The sequence below is a fragment of the Spinacia oleracea genome, chromosome 3, assembly GCF_020520425.1.
Source record: "Spinacia oleracea cultivar Varoflay chromosome 3, BTI_SOV_V1, whole genome shotgun sequence".
In the NCBI taxonomy this organism is placed as follows: Eukaryota; Viridiplantae; Streptophyta; class Magnoliopsida; order Caryophyllales; family Amaranthaceae; genus Spinacia; species Spinacia oleracea.
In genome coordinates this window covers 21,483,498-21,502,210 of record NC_079489.1, presented here as the reverse complement: position 1 = coordinate 21,502,210, position 18,713 = coordinate 21,483,498, and the positions used below count along the sequence as shown (strand labels likewise).

Genomic DNA, 18,713 nt, shown 5'->3' with positions numbered 1-18,713 from the left:
AAGAAGAAACGGGTACCTTGTAGTTGATGGAAAATAACTTGCAGTCTTAATTGCCATTCGGTGAAAGCTGAGAAGGGCTTTTTATAAACGCCGCTCTTGCCATAAGGACCAAATTATAAAATAAAAAAAATCTAGTGTGGTAGGAAATTTTTATTAGAGAGATGAGGATGTCTTGTAAATCAGTGGGTTGAAAAGAGGAGTCTAACCACTTGATAAGTGGTCGGTAGATTCCACACAGTTTTGGAGATTGGGCAATAAATAAAAGATGGATCATATTTTCTGTGCAGGTATTGCAGAGTGGGAAAACGTCGAAGGGGAGGATATGACGACTTAAGAGAGTGTCTCTAGCAGGAATACTAATTGTGGCAGATTTGCCACATGAAGATGTGTAGTTTCCGAGGGATATTCAGATTCCATATCCAGGCATAAGGCCAATTTGGCTCGCCAGTAGGAAGGCTATGGGCGAACCAAGTAGCTGATTTTACATTAAAAGTTCTGAAAAAGGGTCCCCCGACTGGTATATCATCAGTGTCGTATAATGGAATAGGTACGCCTTTAATCTTGAGAACAATGTCCGGAGGTAGAATAAGAGAAAGTCTCGACATGTCCACATTATTTGGAAGAAAGAATAAAGTCTGAAACCATCAAAGATTCCTCAACTAAATCGAAATTCTTGGCAAGAAGTGTAACAAGATTATCTTGCGCCATCCAATTATCAAACCAAAACTTGATTGATTTCCCATTCCCCATTTTCCATCTTATACTTTTTTCGTAAAATAATTCCCATTGTTTTAAAATATCATGCCATATTTGCGAATCTTTTTGCTTAGCTTTGCACGTGAAAAAGGAGGAAGAATTCAAATACTTTATCTTAATAAAAGTGACTCATAAGTTATTTGAATCTATTAGTATTTTCCAACCTAATTTCGCTAAAAATGCTCTATTTAATGGTTTAGTTTTCCAAGGCCCAACCCTTCTTGTGCTTTGGGTTGACAAACCGTGTTCCAAGCAATTAACGGTGTTGAAGAATGTTTAGAAGATTGATTCCAGAAGCAATACGATAGTGGGAGCGACTAAACTATTTTATTTAAGTTTTGGAGGCAATGTTGAACTTACCAATAGCTACTTCGAAGAAATGTTGGTATAGAAGATCCTTATAAGCTGCCTTGTCTTGCTGAGCATTTTTAAGAATCTGAACTTTGTACATCTTTGGAAATTTCTATTCATTTCGATGCACCACTAAGCGTAAAAAAGGCGAGCAGGTAGAATGAATACATGAGATTCAAGAACGGGAAACACCCATTTTATTGTTCACTGATACAATTGTAATCCAGGCAATCTCCTCAAAAATGGAAGTAGTTTGTGGTAAACTAACGATCATACACATTGATCTCTTTTTCTATGTATATGTATTTTTCCCTATTGAGACGAATAACTTAAGAAAACCTACAGCACATACAGAACACAGGCAAGTGACCCAACATACCAATACTATACATTTAAAAAAGAAGAGTATAGAAAATATTATAACTTTCAGAAATTTCATTCCTGATCTATCTGCAGCTTACTTTTACTCCGTTTTATCTTCGCCTTAACTCGCGATTTCACAAGTAAACTTTGCACCGTGTTCACAAAGTTCCCAATTGCCATCAAAACCAGGAGAAATCCACAGAAAACAACCTGCCAAATGTGCTTGTTACTAATTTATTGTAATAGCATTGAAATATTAAGCAGAAGTGTTAACAGAACTCTCCCTCCTCTATGGAAAAAGCATTGAAATATTAAGCACAAGTGTTAAAACACAATAAGTAGGCTGTAAAACACATTAATGGACAAGGTAGCCCACCTGCCATTCAACTCCAACAAAAGCAGTTCGAAGCAACAACAATCCAACATATGCCTCAAAGCCCTGAAAAAAATTGTAGAGTACATACAATCAATAAGCATACTCTCTGCCGCAGAGTTCAATTTTGGCAAATTAGGATTCAACAGATTTATTGAACATATCTAACACAGAAGTAAACAAGACATCCGTCACAAGTATACACCAACTTTACTCTGCCCATTTCACTAAGCAAAATTGATTGCCTTCTATTTGAAATTCAAACCTCAACATTAACTTCATATTTAAGGGAGGTGAAAATGCACAATATGATCCCAATTTGCCTCTGAGAAGCACCTAAAATCTCATTTTACCGGATAGGATCAAGCTTCTGTTTTTCTTCCTACTTCAGCTTTATCATGATATACTAAAGTACGTCTTAAAACTTCTAAGAAAAGGGCAGACCCATTCAGTTGCAAATACAAAGTACAAAATTTCCTTACCACTCTCATTTCCCTCGAACACAATGTTTCCCCACTCTTGAAAACAGCCTTTTCACTAGTTTGGCTTGATATGGGTAGGGTTAGTGACAAATAAGATTCCAGAACCCACCAACACAAGTCATGCAACGTAGTTGTTCTAGTCATTCTCCCTTCCCTATTCACTCCATCACCCCCCACCCCCCCACAGAAAAATAAAATAAAAAATAACCCCAACCAAATCTGACCACTCATTTTTTCATTTAATGTTCAACTCTAAGGCTGTAAGCATGTCATTATAAGTTTTACTTTTAATCCTACATAACATCGCAACAACCAAAATCCTGCAGCAATAAACAAAAATAACAATTCCCCTTCTTGATGCAGCAACACAACCCCATATACCTGTAAAACGAAAAAGTATAGGTACAATATGCATTATGCAAAAATAATAATTCTGCAGCATTCCTAAGGAAATAACACTTAGTCCCAAATACCTGTAAAATGAAAAGTATAGGGCAAAGCAGCAAAAGCTGGCCACGCTCTCCAGTTGATTCTCCCCATACAACATCCATTCTCTTTGCCTGAAATATGTCCGAAGATAACAGTGTAAACTGCTATACTATGACACAGAGAGCATAAGTATTAGAAAGGAGGGGGTCCCTCTCCTCTCTCATTCTCCTTCTTTTTTCGGGAAGATTTTCACCTTATCTATGATTTGGGGGGGGGGGGGGGGGGGGGGGGGGTACAGGCAAGGCAACAACTATGGACAACTCAGGCCCAACATTGAGGTGTCGAAAAAATCAGCGGGAAGCTTTGTACACTTATGCAATAAAAATATACTTCCTCCGGTTTTTTTAGTTGCACCATTTTCCTTTCTGAGAGTTGCATATTAGTTGCATTATTTCCTTTTATGGTATGCATGAACATGCTTTTTGGTGTGTTCATACATCAAATACCCATTTTACCCTTATATATACTTTATATTTACCATTAATGCCTAACCTTTTCTACCTAATTTGTTTGTTATCACATGACATTCTTGATATTTACTTCTCTTAATGTTTATGCCCAATCCAAATGTTGCAAGTAAAAAACAGAGAAAGTATAATAAAGGCCATTAAGGATTTTCAACTAAACTGTTTTGGGCATGGGCTATCCCATAGCACGTGTCTTAAAATCACACAGAAATATCAGTTATCTTACTGCATCATCCACTAATCTGTTATTAAAGTTGTCATGAATAGTAATACTAGTAAATTCACATTTTAGGCTCCTATTGTAGTTGACTCTTAAAAATACCTCATTTCTGCACAAAACATAAGATGTTGATGCATGTAACTATAATCTAAAAAAGTATTTACCAACACTTAAATTACAATGATGAAGTCGAGTTTTTCCAAATTTGTCATTCAAGCTGTATTGGCAACCCCATAACAACTATGACATGTTGCTTACACAACCCTGCAATCTTTACCACAATCATGACAACAGCTACTTCTTCTTGTGATTACAGTCTACTCATGGAGAAATGTAGACCAGTTTGTGATTCTTCAAGCAATCTGTTTCTAATAAGATGCATGAGCAGGATGTAGACTCTAAGTTATATGAGAAATTGAGACAACCTTTTATGAGCTCCATTGGAAAATCCATGGTGCATGGAATTATTCGCCCTTTACCCTTATGTATGCTCAATTTTTATGTTACCCGGACTCGGATTCATGGGTATGGACATTTGGACACTTCAGTTTGGACCAAAAACATGCAATTTTTTTCACAAAATAGCCTTGTCGGACACTTGGACACGTACCCGTGTCCGACTCGGGTCAGGATTTTGGTCCAAAATGAAGTGTCAAAGTGTCCACACACATGTCTGAGTGTCTGGGATTCGACACAGGTATTTGAGATAAAATGAAGAGTCTGGGTAACAGAGCTCAATTCATTTGATGTAGTTGCAATAAATTCATCATACTCACAGCAACCAGGATGCAATACGCAACTGAATCAATTAACTACAAATCACTACTTAACTTGATGGCCTTTTATAACTTTTTTATACTATGGCACGCTAACTTGAGACTCTTTGAAATAACCACCATAAGTTTGTTGCAATTTAAGGACAATTTTAGGGCTGCACACCTGACCATTGTAGAGTATTCCTATGTATCCAGTATCCACGGAACCAAGATCAAGACACAATGCACAATGCAGGGTGCAGTCAATAAAAGATCCAATGGATGTCCAACATTCATACCACTTACAAACTCCTGAGCTTCTAACTCCTCAAATCTAAGTTAACAGCCCAACATATTACGCTAAGAGCTTTTAGTTTGACAATATTCAAGGGGTATATCAGGCCATGAGCTGATGATCTAATTATCAAGTTAGAAAGAACACACCTTTCCAAGTGCAATGCGAGTGTATAGCCTCTGCCGTTGGTATCGGTTTTGCAATAACATTGCAACTCCTTGCATCATGGCCCATTGTAGGAAAAGTTCTACCCCTCTCTGCATTACATTGGATATGAGTCATAAAACAAACAAGAACAAGCCAGACTGATGAATCACATGTTGCAAATAATGATCAGCCTCGACATGCATAAGAAAACCATTGACTTTAACAGTTTGACTTACTAATGATAGGACATTGCCTAGGCTGCTAGGCATATAGCGGTCTCAAAGGTGCAAAAAAAGTACCTTTACAGTTCCCTAAACTCTCAAGAGTTCACAAATACGGTATTAAATAAAATTCAGCTTCATAAATAATTATTCACATTGACATGCAACATGTCACATTGACATCCAGCATGATCCCAGGGAACGGAAAATGGTCAGATGCTGATCACAGTGGTAGGCCAATAAACTTCATCTATAACAATATAACATACTCTCTTTGATTTTTAAGTGTTAGAGGGAGGGAAAATAAAACCATGAGTCCTAGTCTCTTTTTTATATGATATAGTATTATTCAACACTAATGCAAATTTTCACAAATTGTACGTGTTACTTTGTTATTCAGCGTACAATATTTTACTAAAGAAAAGAGAGTGTTGCTTCATGTGGTGAGCTCCTTCTCGCCTTGTTCCTACTCTGTAAGACCCATATCGGTCTCATGTTCTACACATAGAATTCCAGGCGAAAACTAACTCGTAATATTCACTACCATGAGACTTTACCCACAGTTTAACTAGCCGTCAACCTAGTGTTAGTGGACATACTGACATAGTCCATTATTTGGAAAAATGTATTGGAGGAAAATAAGAACTGGTTATTCAATTGTGTAACCTGTGTAACCTTTCATATAAACACCAAACTAAATTATTTTATGGACCCTGTTTTTGCATAACTCACTCTTCCCGTGTATTTCAACTTTCATGGATGTAAAATTCAGTTTAGTGACTTTACTCTTACAAATATTATGCCAGGGAAGATTATGTTGAAAGAGCATGTCGAAAACAATTCAATTCCAGAGATCTTTTGTGACTAGCTTCTTTAACCAATTTCTTTCTACCGGCTATTCAAAAAGATTATCTATACGAAATTTAGTAAAACCATATTATTTATAAGTAAAATCGACTTGACTCCAGAAAAGGTACAAAAATGCAAGAAAATTTCCTTCTTCATTCACAATCAAAGGTATAGCAAATAAAAGTTTAAAGTTGCATTTACCAATATGCGTTTCAAAATATTAAGGGGTTCTAGACAGCTTAACAATCAAACTTGACAGATATTAACAAAAAATCAGCTTTCGAGTTCGACTGTTAAGCTGTCTAACTATTTGTGAGTCTAGCAGTAAACATCAAGTAATAGGGACCTTTCCAAGTGCAATGCGATTGTATAACCTTGGTCCGCAAACTTCAACTTTCAGGATGAGATTCTGAGAGGGATTCCTTTGTGGGTGAGGTTGCCTAATCTCCCACTGAACTACTCAGTGGAATAAGGAGTTTATTGGTGTTCCCCTCTATGTTGATGAATGTACCTTGAGATAGATGAGAGTGTCTTTTGCTCGCATACTGATAAAGGTTGATGTTACACAGGATATACCTAAAACTTCAAGACCCTACAGGAACCAATATCACTTAGAAAGTGGTGTATGATTGGCTTCCTCCTTATTGCAAGCGATGCAAGATGGTGGGAGTGTGGGACACTGTGGAAAGGGACAACAATGTAATTTCAAGCCTAAACCTGTTCTACAAAAGAAGTTGAACATCAAATTCCCCCCCCCCCCCCCTATGTGAGAAAGAGTAGTTACAATCCCAATGCCATTCCATACCAAAGTATGCATAATTTGTATACTATTCTGTTCTCTGACTTTAGTTTCAAGAAAAGAAAAAAAGCTGATATTATTATTAATAAACCTCCTTATTCCCCTATTTTATTGGGATCATTCTTACACCGAACATTCCATGTACAAATATTCATGTTATAGAATTTGAAGTACCTTCCTTACCTCCACCTCTATCAAAAGAGAAGCCAGTGTGGTCACCAGTGACCTGAGCAAAGCCCAGTTCATAGATATAGGTGTTATGGGATCCCTCTTCCTTCTAGAAACAACTCTCTTAGCTGATATTATTATTAATAAGCCTCCTTATTTCCCCTATTTTATTGGGATCATTCTTACACCGAACATTCCATGTACAAATATTCATGTTATACCAGCTCTATCAAAAGAGAAACCAGTGTGGTCACCAGTGACCTGAGCAAAGCCCAGATTCATAGAAATAGGTGTTATCGGATCCCTCTTCCTTCTAGAAACAACTCTCCAAGCTGATATTATTATAAATAAACCTCCTTATTTCCCCTATTTTATCGGGATCATTCTTACACCGAACATTCCATGTAGAAATATTCATGTTATAGAATTTGAAGTACCTTCCTTACCTCCACCTCTATCAAAAGAGAAGCCAGTGTACCAGTGACCTGAGCAAAGCCCAGATTCATAGAAATAGGTGTTATTATGGGATCCCTCTTCCTTCTAGAAACAACTCTCCTACCATCATCTTCCCCTTAAACTGTTTTCTCCAATGTAGCCATCTTAGAGTTTTCTGTACCCAAAAGTGTTGTTGTAGGGATCACCTAGGTAGTAGGAACAGTATCATGCACAGGTAACTTCTCAGTCACAAGTTGTTTCGAAATATGAGTAACTACTCTTTCTCACCTAGGGGGGGGGGGGAATTTGGGTTGCTTGGAAACATATTGTAGACAATGCAGATTGCAGCTAATCTGAGTATTTTATTCACGGTTTTATCAATACAAAAAATGAGAATGTTGGCACTGCTTTTACTGCAATCTGTGGCTTGCATGCTATAGATACTAGAAAACCTACGTGGAGAGATCTTGAGCACTTTGCTACTACCATTACGGGGCCTTTGTTGACCTCAATTCAGAATATCAGTATTGTATTCTGGTAACCGAGTCACAGCCAAGGAAACGGTGGACTTTGAGCATCTTAGTGAGCATACAGATTTAGTTGAAATCAAAAGTAGCGGGCACTTTTTCTCACGAAGTAATAAGGGGCAGGGTGATACAAGAATCAGCTCTAAGATTGATAGAGCTTGTGGAAATACATGGTGGCATTCTGTGTACACCAATTCACTTGTTGAACATTTGAATCCAGGTTTATCTGACCATTCTTCCCTAGTGTTGAACCGCAAGGTGGATATCAAAAGAGGTGGATCCTATCCCGAAAATCCTATCCCGCAACGAAACCCCATCCCACCTGAAAACCCACCTTCACCGACGAATTCCTACCCCCACCCACCCAAAAACCTACCCCAACCCTTGAAACCCAATGGCAGACATCAATAATGACCATATATCTAAATCTAAGAGAGTAAAAGAGGTTTTATAAAAATAAAAGAATTAGAGAGGAGCTAACGGCAGCGAAGGCAGCAGCAGAGGAGGGCCGGGGGTAGCGGCGGTGAAGGAGGGCGGCAGGGCAGGAGGGTGGCGGTGAAAGAGGAGGCAAGGGAGGAGGGATAGTGGTGGTTGTAGTTGTAGAGGGACACTAACACGGTGGTTGAGATTTTTTTATATCTCCAAAACAAACAGCCTACAAAATCAAACACTGTAAGGGGGCGTTTGGTTCGAACGCGGTAAAGGGAATAGAATAACCAAAGGGAAAGAGGGGGTTTGGTTAGGAACATTCTGGAATCTGGATTTCCAAGAAGTTCAGTGGGAAACAAGGAAGAGCAGGAGTACTAGAGATGCAGGAATACATAGCATGGCATTTACTGAGACAATCTCTGCAGTTTGGTAGCAAAGGAATTCTAAGGTTTTCAATAACAAATTAGCTAGTTGTGGTACAGTAGCTCATAAATCTTGTTTAATGTTGCTTGTAGATGCACCAAAAAGATGAAACAGTGCTTCATTTAGATGGCTTGTGGGGTTTCCCAAACCCTTCCTAGAAGGTGGGGGGAAATTTTTAGCACTTATCCTAGGTGTTCTGATGCTTGTTTGTAATTGTTATCCTTGGTAAATAATCATAATTTTCATTTGCCAAAAAAAAAATCAACAGTATTGCGAGATCATACTCTAATAATGGTATCATAGTGTCTTATTTCATACTCTTGTTCACATAAAATCATGACATTTTGTAAAGCATACTCCTTCACCAGCATAAAACTCCTTGCACCTTTGAGATCAAGAGTTCCCGTCACAAATAAATTTTGTTTACCAGGGTAGAAACTTAAGCATTAGAGTTCAAAATTCGGGGGGAAAGATGTATACATTATTAATTCTTACTTTCTTAGTATGTACGGCTGAGAAGATCATTAGCATCAGTTGGTTAAAAGCAATTATTTAGCAACCATATGTAATAGGACTTGGTCATCGAAAAGCAAGTCAAAATTGAACTCAACTTAACAAGAAAGGATATCTAATGAAATTCCAATAGTCAAGACATTCACGGTTGGAGTCCTTTTCTCTTCTATTATAAAATATATGTCAAGAGCATTGCCAGTAGGCCATAACAAAGATGACAACTTGAATATCCACAACTGCAGCTGACCAACTTAGTTTGGTAAAAATGTGAGATGAATTTTATCACTTGAAGGATTAATCTCAACTATGGAACTCTATAGTCTTTACTATGAAGCATTCTACACAAACTGACCTGCTTTCGAGCACAATCAGGTTGGCCTTTTATTTCCCAAGTAAGGCTCACGAGGGCCATTACCATTGCACAGTAATGATGATAAATCCACCTGCAAAGTAAGCACATGGTTACTATAATCAGATTAGTGAATTAATCACTGTTTAAGTCATTGACTAAGATAAAATTATAAGGAGCTAACGCTGCACAAAAGGAGCCACCCTTGGAGCCTTTGAGGGGGGGAAGTGGAAAAATAAATCACGAATAATATAAAACTGCTTCCAGTGGCACCATGGTAAACCACTAAAATTATAAGATGGGATATGCAATTATAGTACAAATAAAATTAATTACATCAATGACTTTGTAGATTTTTGCCATATATTAGCTAAACAAAAAATAAATACTACTGCTGGTCACGCTTTCATAAACAATTGTTTATACATTTAAACTCAGTTCTGCAACTTTGGTTTTACACATCTAATATACGTTGTAATAAATTGTATGTTAATCTAATGAGCAAGTCTAACTCCATAACATATTAGGTGAACATTAGTGCATGTGCTTCCAAGCAATATGGCAACAATCCTTCCCTCGAAAAAAAAAAAAAAAATGGCAACAATCTGATTAAGATATTTTGGATCCTCCATTTCATTCCATAATTCCACATAGTAGTAATAAGTAAATGCGTTCAGAAACAACTATTAAGTTCACAGGTTCAAATCCCTTTTTCCCACTTATACTTGCTTGTGGACCTTCAATAGACCAAAGAAAGTATGTCGTCTAGATCTAGCGATTAAACAACTTTTTTGGCTTATAGTTCAGAATATTAGATGTATCACGTGACAAAGATTGTAATTTAAATTATGAATTGTGGAAATTGTAAGAATGAATACACAAGTATTAAAAATTAAATACTCGTATTAGGGTAAAAAACTATAAATTGTAATTGTTACTCCCTCCGTCCCGGAATACTTGACCTGTTTTCCTTATCGGGCCGTCCCTTAATACTTGACTTGTTTCTAAAAATGGAAATATTCTAACAATATTATATAATTTCTCACTCCACCCCTATTAACCCACCTACCCCCTACTCCATACAAAAAATAATTAAAAATTCAACCCCTACTCTCCCCCAACCCCACCTCTTAACCCACCTCCCACTAACTACATTAAAATAATACCCCACCATCAACTACTACCTATTAAATTAAATAAGTCAATTCAAGTCCCTTAAACTCTGTGCCGGTCAAACCGGGTCGAGTATTCCGGGACGGAGGGAGTAATATTTAATTTCTATTTTTTTTTGAGATAAGGTAGACTGAAGATTTCATTTACATTGAAATAGTTTATTTTATTAAATGCTGATGCCCATGAACCTGAGGGACAGTAAAAGAGCCAAAACATTCTAAGGAAAAAGTAGACAAGAGTGGGAAGTTGAAAGATCAAGAACTGACAGAGGAGCATGTGGTGAAAAGATTCAATGTCAGATTCTCAGTTAATGCATTAGGTTTTGTAGGGGGGAATTTAATAACCGATATTTTCAAAATCGTGCAGGGGGCAACCCCCTTCCAGCCTCAGTAAGAGTCCGCTTCTCACGCATCAGAATTATGGAGGAACAAGTCTAACGAGCTAAAAAGGGTAAATATTTCTGGTTTAAAGGTTCTTAAGAGTGAAAACGTCAAATTTTCGGATAACTATTTTTCGGGTGAGTTTCAGTAAAAATAGCACAACTGGAAAGGAGTTTGCTGCCCAATTGAAATAATGTCTTTGACAATTTGATCCATTAGCAGAATGATGATCAACACTCACCAGCGACGATCAGCAGTCAGGTAGTGGCACGTGGCAGTCACTGTGGGGCACTACTAGGGAAGGGGTAGGTAAGTATGGAGACAGATATGTTTATTTGAGTCCTACTTTAGAAATCGATGAGTTGTCAATGTCGCCTGTTGGGTCTTATTTAATGTTTGGTCCATATATTGAACAACAGCTTGTGAGCATAAACATAGTATGTTTTCTGGTAAGCTATCGAGCACAAAACAACTCCATTCCCCATGAGTACATTCACACCATAAGCACATATATACACTTGTAAAAATGTGTATAACTCTATCGAGAGCAGAGTAATCCACCAGATAGTGTTCACTTGTACGTGACCACAAATTTATGAACAAATGCTTCCACATAGCAACATCTAATTATACACGACATGCTCATTAGAAACCTAAAAGGAAAAGAAAACAGCAATGTCAAGGTAACCAGCTAAAATCTTTAAAAACTTAAATTCCTGAATTATAACACAAACCAGTAATAAAGTGTTCCATATAAGTCAACTAACATACAAGCTAAAATATTGAAATTAGAAGGGCACCACAAGAAAACATATATATATATATATATATATATATGAGAAAGCAGGAGGACTACATGCATAAAGAAGCAAAAGCAATTACCAAGGACGAATGTCACTCCCATTCACTCTTAAGACGTTCTCTCTTAAAGCCAAACCTGTGTAGAGGAATAAAAGCCAAGCCTGACAAAGTACACAAACAGCTGTGAATAACTAAAGCTAACAGGGAAAAAATTAATGTTTTGTGCCCATATGAAGCCTGTAACCCTGTACCTGATACAATTGAACCGGAAAAGCAGGCATGCAGCCATCCCACATCCACGATCTAAGAATCAGTAGAATTGATGGCAAGAGAAGAAACAAGCAGGCAGTTCTATCCTGCTCACACAGAGTGGATATAATTAAAACTTTACCCAGAAACCCAAAGAAAATGTGAGTGACTACAGATAGAAGATAAAAAGCATACAAAAGGAAATAGATGGAGGCACTAAGCACATAGATTTGGCCATCCATTAAAAGTATGGTATTCACACATGCAAAACTCATATTCTACTACTTAAGCGCCTAGAAAAATATACTCCGTACTTCACAACAATATGACGGATAAAGTGAACTAAATCAAATCTCTCAGTAGTAGCCTCTGAGACTCTTTGTTTGTTACTATGTTAGGTCAATCAACTCTTTCCAGTTAGAAGTTTGATTAAAGGAGAAAAACAACACTCTATCAAATGTACAAACAAGGTTACATACATGTCAGCTCCCCTACCCTGACAAAGATAGGGACCCCTTCCATAACGTTGGTAATAATAATGGCATAACAGGTGTGGTTGATTACTTGATTATGAAAACTTCTTTCAGCTCACCGTCACTATTCCTTGCTTTATGGTCCTTACCTATCCACATTGAATGCTGAACAAAAAGTTTTAATATGTATCATTCAGAAAATTTATCATTATCATTTATTTGTATCTCAACCACCTGCTATAGAAATGGACCAATTCCCTTACCACCAAGTTGCAACAATTTAAGAAACATGCAGAAAAGTGGAAACAATTTAGTACATAGAAAAAACATAACTGCAATGGGACAAATTATCCCTCCCCACCCCCCACACACAACACACACACAACCAAAAAAGGACTAAAAACAGTGAAAACTATATAATTGGTTAATCCATACACAAATGCTTGGATCCACCCCTATTCTACAGAAATATTAGCATCTTGAAGACAGATGGCACTAGAAAAAGGAACTCCCTCCGTCCCAACTTATTTATCACATTTAAGAATTGAAAAAAAATTAAGGGAACATCATTTATTGTGATATCTCCAACCTTTATATATTAGGCAATTAGTACTTAGCCTTAATGAATGGTTTATATCAATATTCTGAGAAACTTCACAACTAATTTTAACACCCAAAACAGGAATTTGACAACTAAAATGACATGAAGGGACTAGTACATAAGAATCTTGTCGTCATGCTTAGAAATATTCCCCTTGCTTCAAGACCCAAGTGGTAAGTACACACATAAATCATAACTCAGGGCAAGCACAAGTGCCAAACAAGTTCAAAGGAAGCAAATAACCATATTAGTCTAGCAAAATCTGTTAATCCAATTTACAGAACCATTTTCTTTCTTTTGAATTCCACACCCCCCCTCCCTCATTTATATAATCAAACCCTTATAACAAGAATTTTTTAAATCCAAATGCAAAACCTATTTCGATTTCTGGTCCAAACATTGAAGAAATTGGCCAAAATCACATTTGAGGAGTTTATGCAAGTATAACTAAGACTTAGAAAAAGGGAAGCTACTAGCATAGATAAAGCAAGCACAAAATTTGGAACTCGAGAGTGACTTGTGAAAGGCACACAATCACCTAGGAACTTCCTCCCACTCCCTTTCCTCTTTCTCTAAATTGTCCTTTTGAAAGATTCAAGTGTTATTATTCTTTGCATCTTACAAAGCTTCATACGTCTTAACAATGCCCTTTTGGTGCTCAATTTTTTTAACTGCTAAAATAAATGCAATGTACTCGTTCAGTGTCAAGTTCTAACCAATACAAAATCAACAAATTCCTCTTTGTTATAAAGGCATATAGGCAATGAAGAATACAAAAATAATCAGCAAAAGAGCGAACCTTGTAACTATTATATTCCTCTTTCACTTTAAACTGCACATCCTTCCTAATAGCTCGCACATTAATAGGACCAAGAAACATCTTTAAGAACCGACCTATATAGAAACCAAACTAAATATTCACCAAAAATAGCAAAGAATAATGTTCCAAGTGAGAAAACAAATGACACGCACTGTCAACTTTGCCAGCAAGAAAAGAAGAAGCATCTCCATCAACAAGAATGCATTTTGCTTTATTCAACTCATCCTCGAGCTGCACAAAAATATATGAAGTCATCCTCGAGATGAAGTCCCAATTACAGCAAAAAACAAAAAACACCACAAATCAGCTCAACTCTAAAGCAATCAAAGAAGAACCTTTTCAGCTAGCTTGGGATCCATGCGGCCATCAGATGTGAGAGAACTGATGGAGGAACGAAGTTTGGCAATGGATGCATCAAGTGAAAGAGCACGATGTTGAAGGTTTTTCTCTTCCCTCGATGACATAGAAATCAAAGATGACGCTGCTTCCTGCAATTCTTTAATTTGATCCACCACTTTCTCCATTTCCTCCTCAATTCTCGGCTCCGGTTGATTCATTTGATCCCCCATCTCAGCGATAAACTAGGAAAAATTCAGTAGAAGACAAAATTAAGGTTTCCTGAAATATTTTAAAAATTGCAAGAGGATATTGCAAAAGAGAGCTAGTGGTGGTAGACTGGTAGGACTATTCAGTGGGCCGTACTTGATATGGTCATGAGCTCTAGCTTGCGTGTTCTGATTAATAAGATTAACTGAGAAGTAAGAATGAAAATGTAGCTAGGTTTCCTCTACAACTAGGACTGCACAAAATTTTGGTAAAGAACCAAAACATACGATATACTATGGAAGTCCTTTCAAATACAAATCCAACAAATAATACTTTGTAATGTTACTCTCTGAGTCTCTTCATTTCATTTTTATATACTTTTTTGTCTTTTGGGGTCAAAGTTAGAAACTTTAGGGTGGGTCTAACCAGCATCAAGATTCAAGAAGCAAACCTCTTCCCAAGCAACACATAGCCTTTATAGCTAGATATTATCCACAATCATCTTAATAAAAGGATGTTTATATCCTTGAAGACTCGAATAATCATGTTGGAACTATTTGGAGTTAATGAAGTCATGGGCTCATGGGAACAAAATATGTATAACAAGGGACCTATGGGAAAGTTTAGAATTTAACTTACTATGGAAGGAAAGTGGACTATTATTGTGGGATGAACCAAAATAGAAATTTTTCATATTTTAATAAAATAAATTTTACACACAAACGCATAAACGCCTGATGAACATTCACATCTCCATCTCATTCAGTTTCTTATTTCATTCACAACACAAATCCATACGAATTTCATTACAAAAGCGAACTCGGGAGCCGACTTATCCCTATCGCATGTAAACCACATAACCCCGGTTAGTGTACCACCAATACCTCTAGTGTACACAACCCCTCAACTTTATCTTAGATCTTGATCAAGAAGCTTGTCTGGTCAAACCAAAGAGATAATATTTTCAATATCTTTCCATGTGTGGCACAAATCAGTCAATAAAGCCAGAAAGCAGAAATAATGTGTCCATTACTCTTAGGGATACAAACCAAGGCCTAAACCCTTTATTCTTCCACTTAAGATAATTAATATAGTCCAGTATCATTATCAATTATTTTATTACCTCAAATCATATACATAGCTCAAAAACAATTTCCCTTCTGGATTTAACAACAACCATGGACGCTCCCAATATAACCAAATCACAATTAGAAAGCAATATAACAAAATCACATTTAGAAAGCAATATAACAAAATCACATTTAGAAAGCAATATAACCAAATCACATTTAAAAAGCATGTTTATGACTCCTTGAGATGATTAATAGCATGTCATTTCGAAAGGTTTATATTTCATTCAGTATCACATCGATCTCAAGCAAGCAATAGCTTTTAAGCCATAACTACATAAAATCATAGCCACTTGTGAAATAAGGTAGGTATATGTACAAGTGACTCAACTCATTCAAGTCTCAAAAACATGGAATTGTGATGATTTATTATAAAAAGGACATTCAAAATTCTGGCAATATGTAAACCAAGATTAAAATCTCATTTATTTCACACATAACATATTTCAAGGTTATCTATTGAATGAGCCAATTCGAGGAGGTGTCCTAAGGGTTGCTTAGATTAAAGCCTAGCTTAAACGGAATTTTCAACTTCTCAATACAATCCTCTTACTTCATGATTAGTCCATGAGCAAAAATATATACTATAGCATCAGTCTAAACTTGTCAAACCTACTAGGGTGATAACCAAAAAGAGATCTCCATATCCAAAATCTTAATTTCCTTCCATTTTTACAAGACTTGGACAACAACTTTGTCAAGTCTTGGAATTGAATAATGTTTTACGATACCAAACTCAATGTGAAAGATGCAGGGTAAAAATAATTTCGAAGTGATAACTAAATGAAGGTCTAAAAAAATTCTTTGAAACGATACTCTGTAACTCATTACTAAGCTATCAAGAGCTCACCACAAGTCAGAACTAGTACATTAACCATGCAAGTACATATACACCCGATGTACTCAAACACCAATTATTAGTTAATTACTCTAAGCTATACTCCCTCCGTAACATGTTCACTTTCATGATAGCCATCTCATGATGTCCAAAAAATATCATCGCGTTACCTATTTGGTATAAGATTCCCACCCCCGGGGTGATGTCGGCCATTACTTATATCTTACAAGTTACAACCTTGCATGCTTTCATCAGATCAACCCCTTTTTCCTCACAACACCTACACTTTCTCTTACAACTTCATCTTTCTATTCACTTTCACATTTCTACCCACATTTAACCATGTTTTTCTGGCCTCACACTACTTTACTTACCCACGGTCCAACCCTATCTGAAAGATAACTCACGAACCAACGGAGATGAAATGATGTAAACTCATTTTAAAACACAACTACATACTGTACTATATAAAGTACTAAACAACTAAATCAATTTCTCAATTCTCAATAAGGATTTAGAAACTAGAGTAAAAAAATTCTAATAGATACTCAATCATATCTGAAAACGACTTTAAAATCTGATTTACCAATCCGAACTAATTCGTTCATGTTAATACTAGTCAAAACATCAAAAAAGCAGAAATGCTGAACAAATCATATCAAATAATCAATAACTAATCTAATTCTACGGTTATCACCACCGCCACCACCAAAGCCATCGTGGCGGAAGAATGGAGGCAGCAGCCGTGGCAGCAAACATCGGTTATTAATCATTTTTTCTCAGATCAGCCGAGGGAATCGAAAGCAAATTAAAAAAAATAAGACGATGAAGTTACCAGGCGGGCGGCGGGTGGATACCGGCGGCCTGATTTTCCGGCGAGGATAGAGGATACGGCGGAGGGATCAAGAGAGTGAGAAATTGTAGTTGATGTCGACGAAGAGGAGACGGAGCAATAGAATGACAAGTGAGGGGATCAGGGGAGGTAGTCCGTAGTGCATGCTTTGTCCAACTGTCCATTCAAATATCACATTAGTACTTTTATTTTTAATTTTGAGGAAAACGCCTTAACAATTAGCTTTCATTTTTAATCAAGCATCAATGATAATTAGCTTTCACCTTCATCATAACTAGCTTTTGAGCCCGTTCATATAGTCATTGTTAAGCCGTATTTTAAAGTGTTGATTATGTTGAGGGTTTGTGATTTTAGTGGGAATATATGATTTATGTAGAGTTGAAAGTTAAAAGTTGAAAGGGTTTTTCTAACGTGTGCCCATGGGCACACATTAAGAAAACAAATTCCCTACTAAATATTTGACTTAGAGGAATATTTACTAGTTTAAAAAGGTAGGTTAAATATTTGATATGTGAAGTAATGAAATCTTTCTCAATTTTAACTCTTACCCATTTTATATTTTTTTTTCCTATTTTCCATGTTGATTTATTTTTGCCAACTTCTCAACATCAATCTAAAAAAAAATTCATTTGAAAAATAGTACTTAGTACGGTACTTCATGTTCGTAAATTCAACCTCAATTCCCCTAATTAGCTATAGCTCACTTTGCTAATTGAAATTCACGCTACTGCATACTCCATGACTAACTAGTTATATACAATTCACCTTTTTTTCTCCACTCCAATAAAGTAACGAATTCTTTTATTGCCATGTCAAAAAAAAAATTACAAATTTATTGGTACAATTGAAGCTAGCTGGAGCAAAGCACTTCATAGTTAAAGCTTGACGATAGTATATCAAATTGATTTTTTTTTACTCCGTGGATTAATTGATATTGAAAAGTTGGCCAAAATAAATGAACATTAGATTAGGAAAAAGATATAAAATTGGTAAGAGTTAAAATTAAGGAAGCTTTTATTATTGCACATACAAAATATTCAACCTACCTTTTTAAAACTAATTAAGATCCCTCAAAATCAAATAATTATTAGGGAATTTGTTTTCTTAATGTGTGCCCATGGGCACACATTAGAAAAACCGAAGTTGAAAATATATAAATTAGATGGTGAATTAATATTGAGTGTTAAAGCGGGAGATGGAGTGCAAGACGTTGAATGAGTATATGAATTAGTAAATTGATGTTAAAGGAGGAATATTAAGTAAATTTTAGTGAGAATATATGATTTATATAGAGGTGAAATTTAAAAGTTGAAAATATATAAATTAGATGGTGAATTAATATTGAGTGTTAAAGCGGGAGATGGAGTGCAAGACGTTGAATGAGTATATGAATTAGTAAATTGATGTTAAAGGAGGAAGATTAAGTGGAAGAGGTGTT

At 36.3% G+C, this 18,713-nt stretch overlaps 1 protein-coding gene across 1 annotated transcript; it reads right to left on the bottom strand.

Annotated features, from left to right (window-relative positions):
- Positions 1–1,281: 1,281 nt before the first annotated feature.
- Positions 1,282–17,439, bottom strand: LOC110790978 (uncharacterized). Its single transcript, XM_021995733.2, has 11 exons — positions 17,258–17,439; positions 14,244–14,489; positions 14,061–14,139; positions 13,888–13,982; positions 12,017–12,121; positions 11,847–11,926; positions 9,415–9,505; positions 4,701–4,808; positions 2,799–2,885; positions 1,847–1,909; positions 1,282–1,680 (listed from the first exon to the last, which is right to left on the bottom strand). The coding sequence occupies exons 2-11, from the start codon at positions 14,475–14,477 to the stop codon at positions 1,543–1,545; spliced, it is 1,080 nt and encodes a 359-aa protein (XP_021851425.1). The 5' UTR covers positions 14,478–14,489; positions 17,258–17,439; the 3' UTR covers positions 1,282–1,542.
- Between the last annotated feature and the right edge of the window lie 1,274 nt (positions 17,440–18,713).

Excerpts from the sequence above, each read along its gene's own strand:
- LOC110790978 (XM_021995733.2), bottom strand. The coding sequence starts at position 14,477 with ATGGGGGATCAAATGAATCAACCGGAGCCGAGAATTGAGGAGGAAATG. Across the intron at positions 9,506-11,846 it reads GGGAGTGACATTCGTCCTTG|GTGGATTTATCATCATTACT; the intron begins GTAATTGCTTTT and ends CTTACTTTGCAG. Across the intron at positions 1,681-1,846 it reads TTGTTGGAGTTGAATGGCAG|GTTGTTTTCTGTGGATTTCT; the intron begins GTGGGCTACCTT and ends CACATTTGGCAG.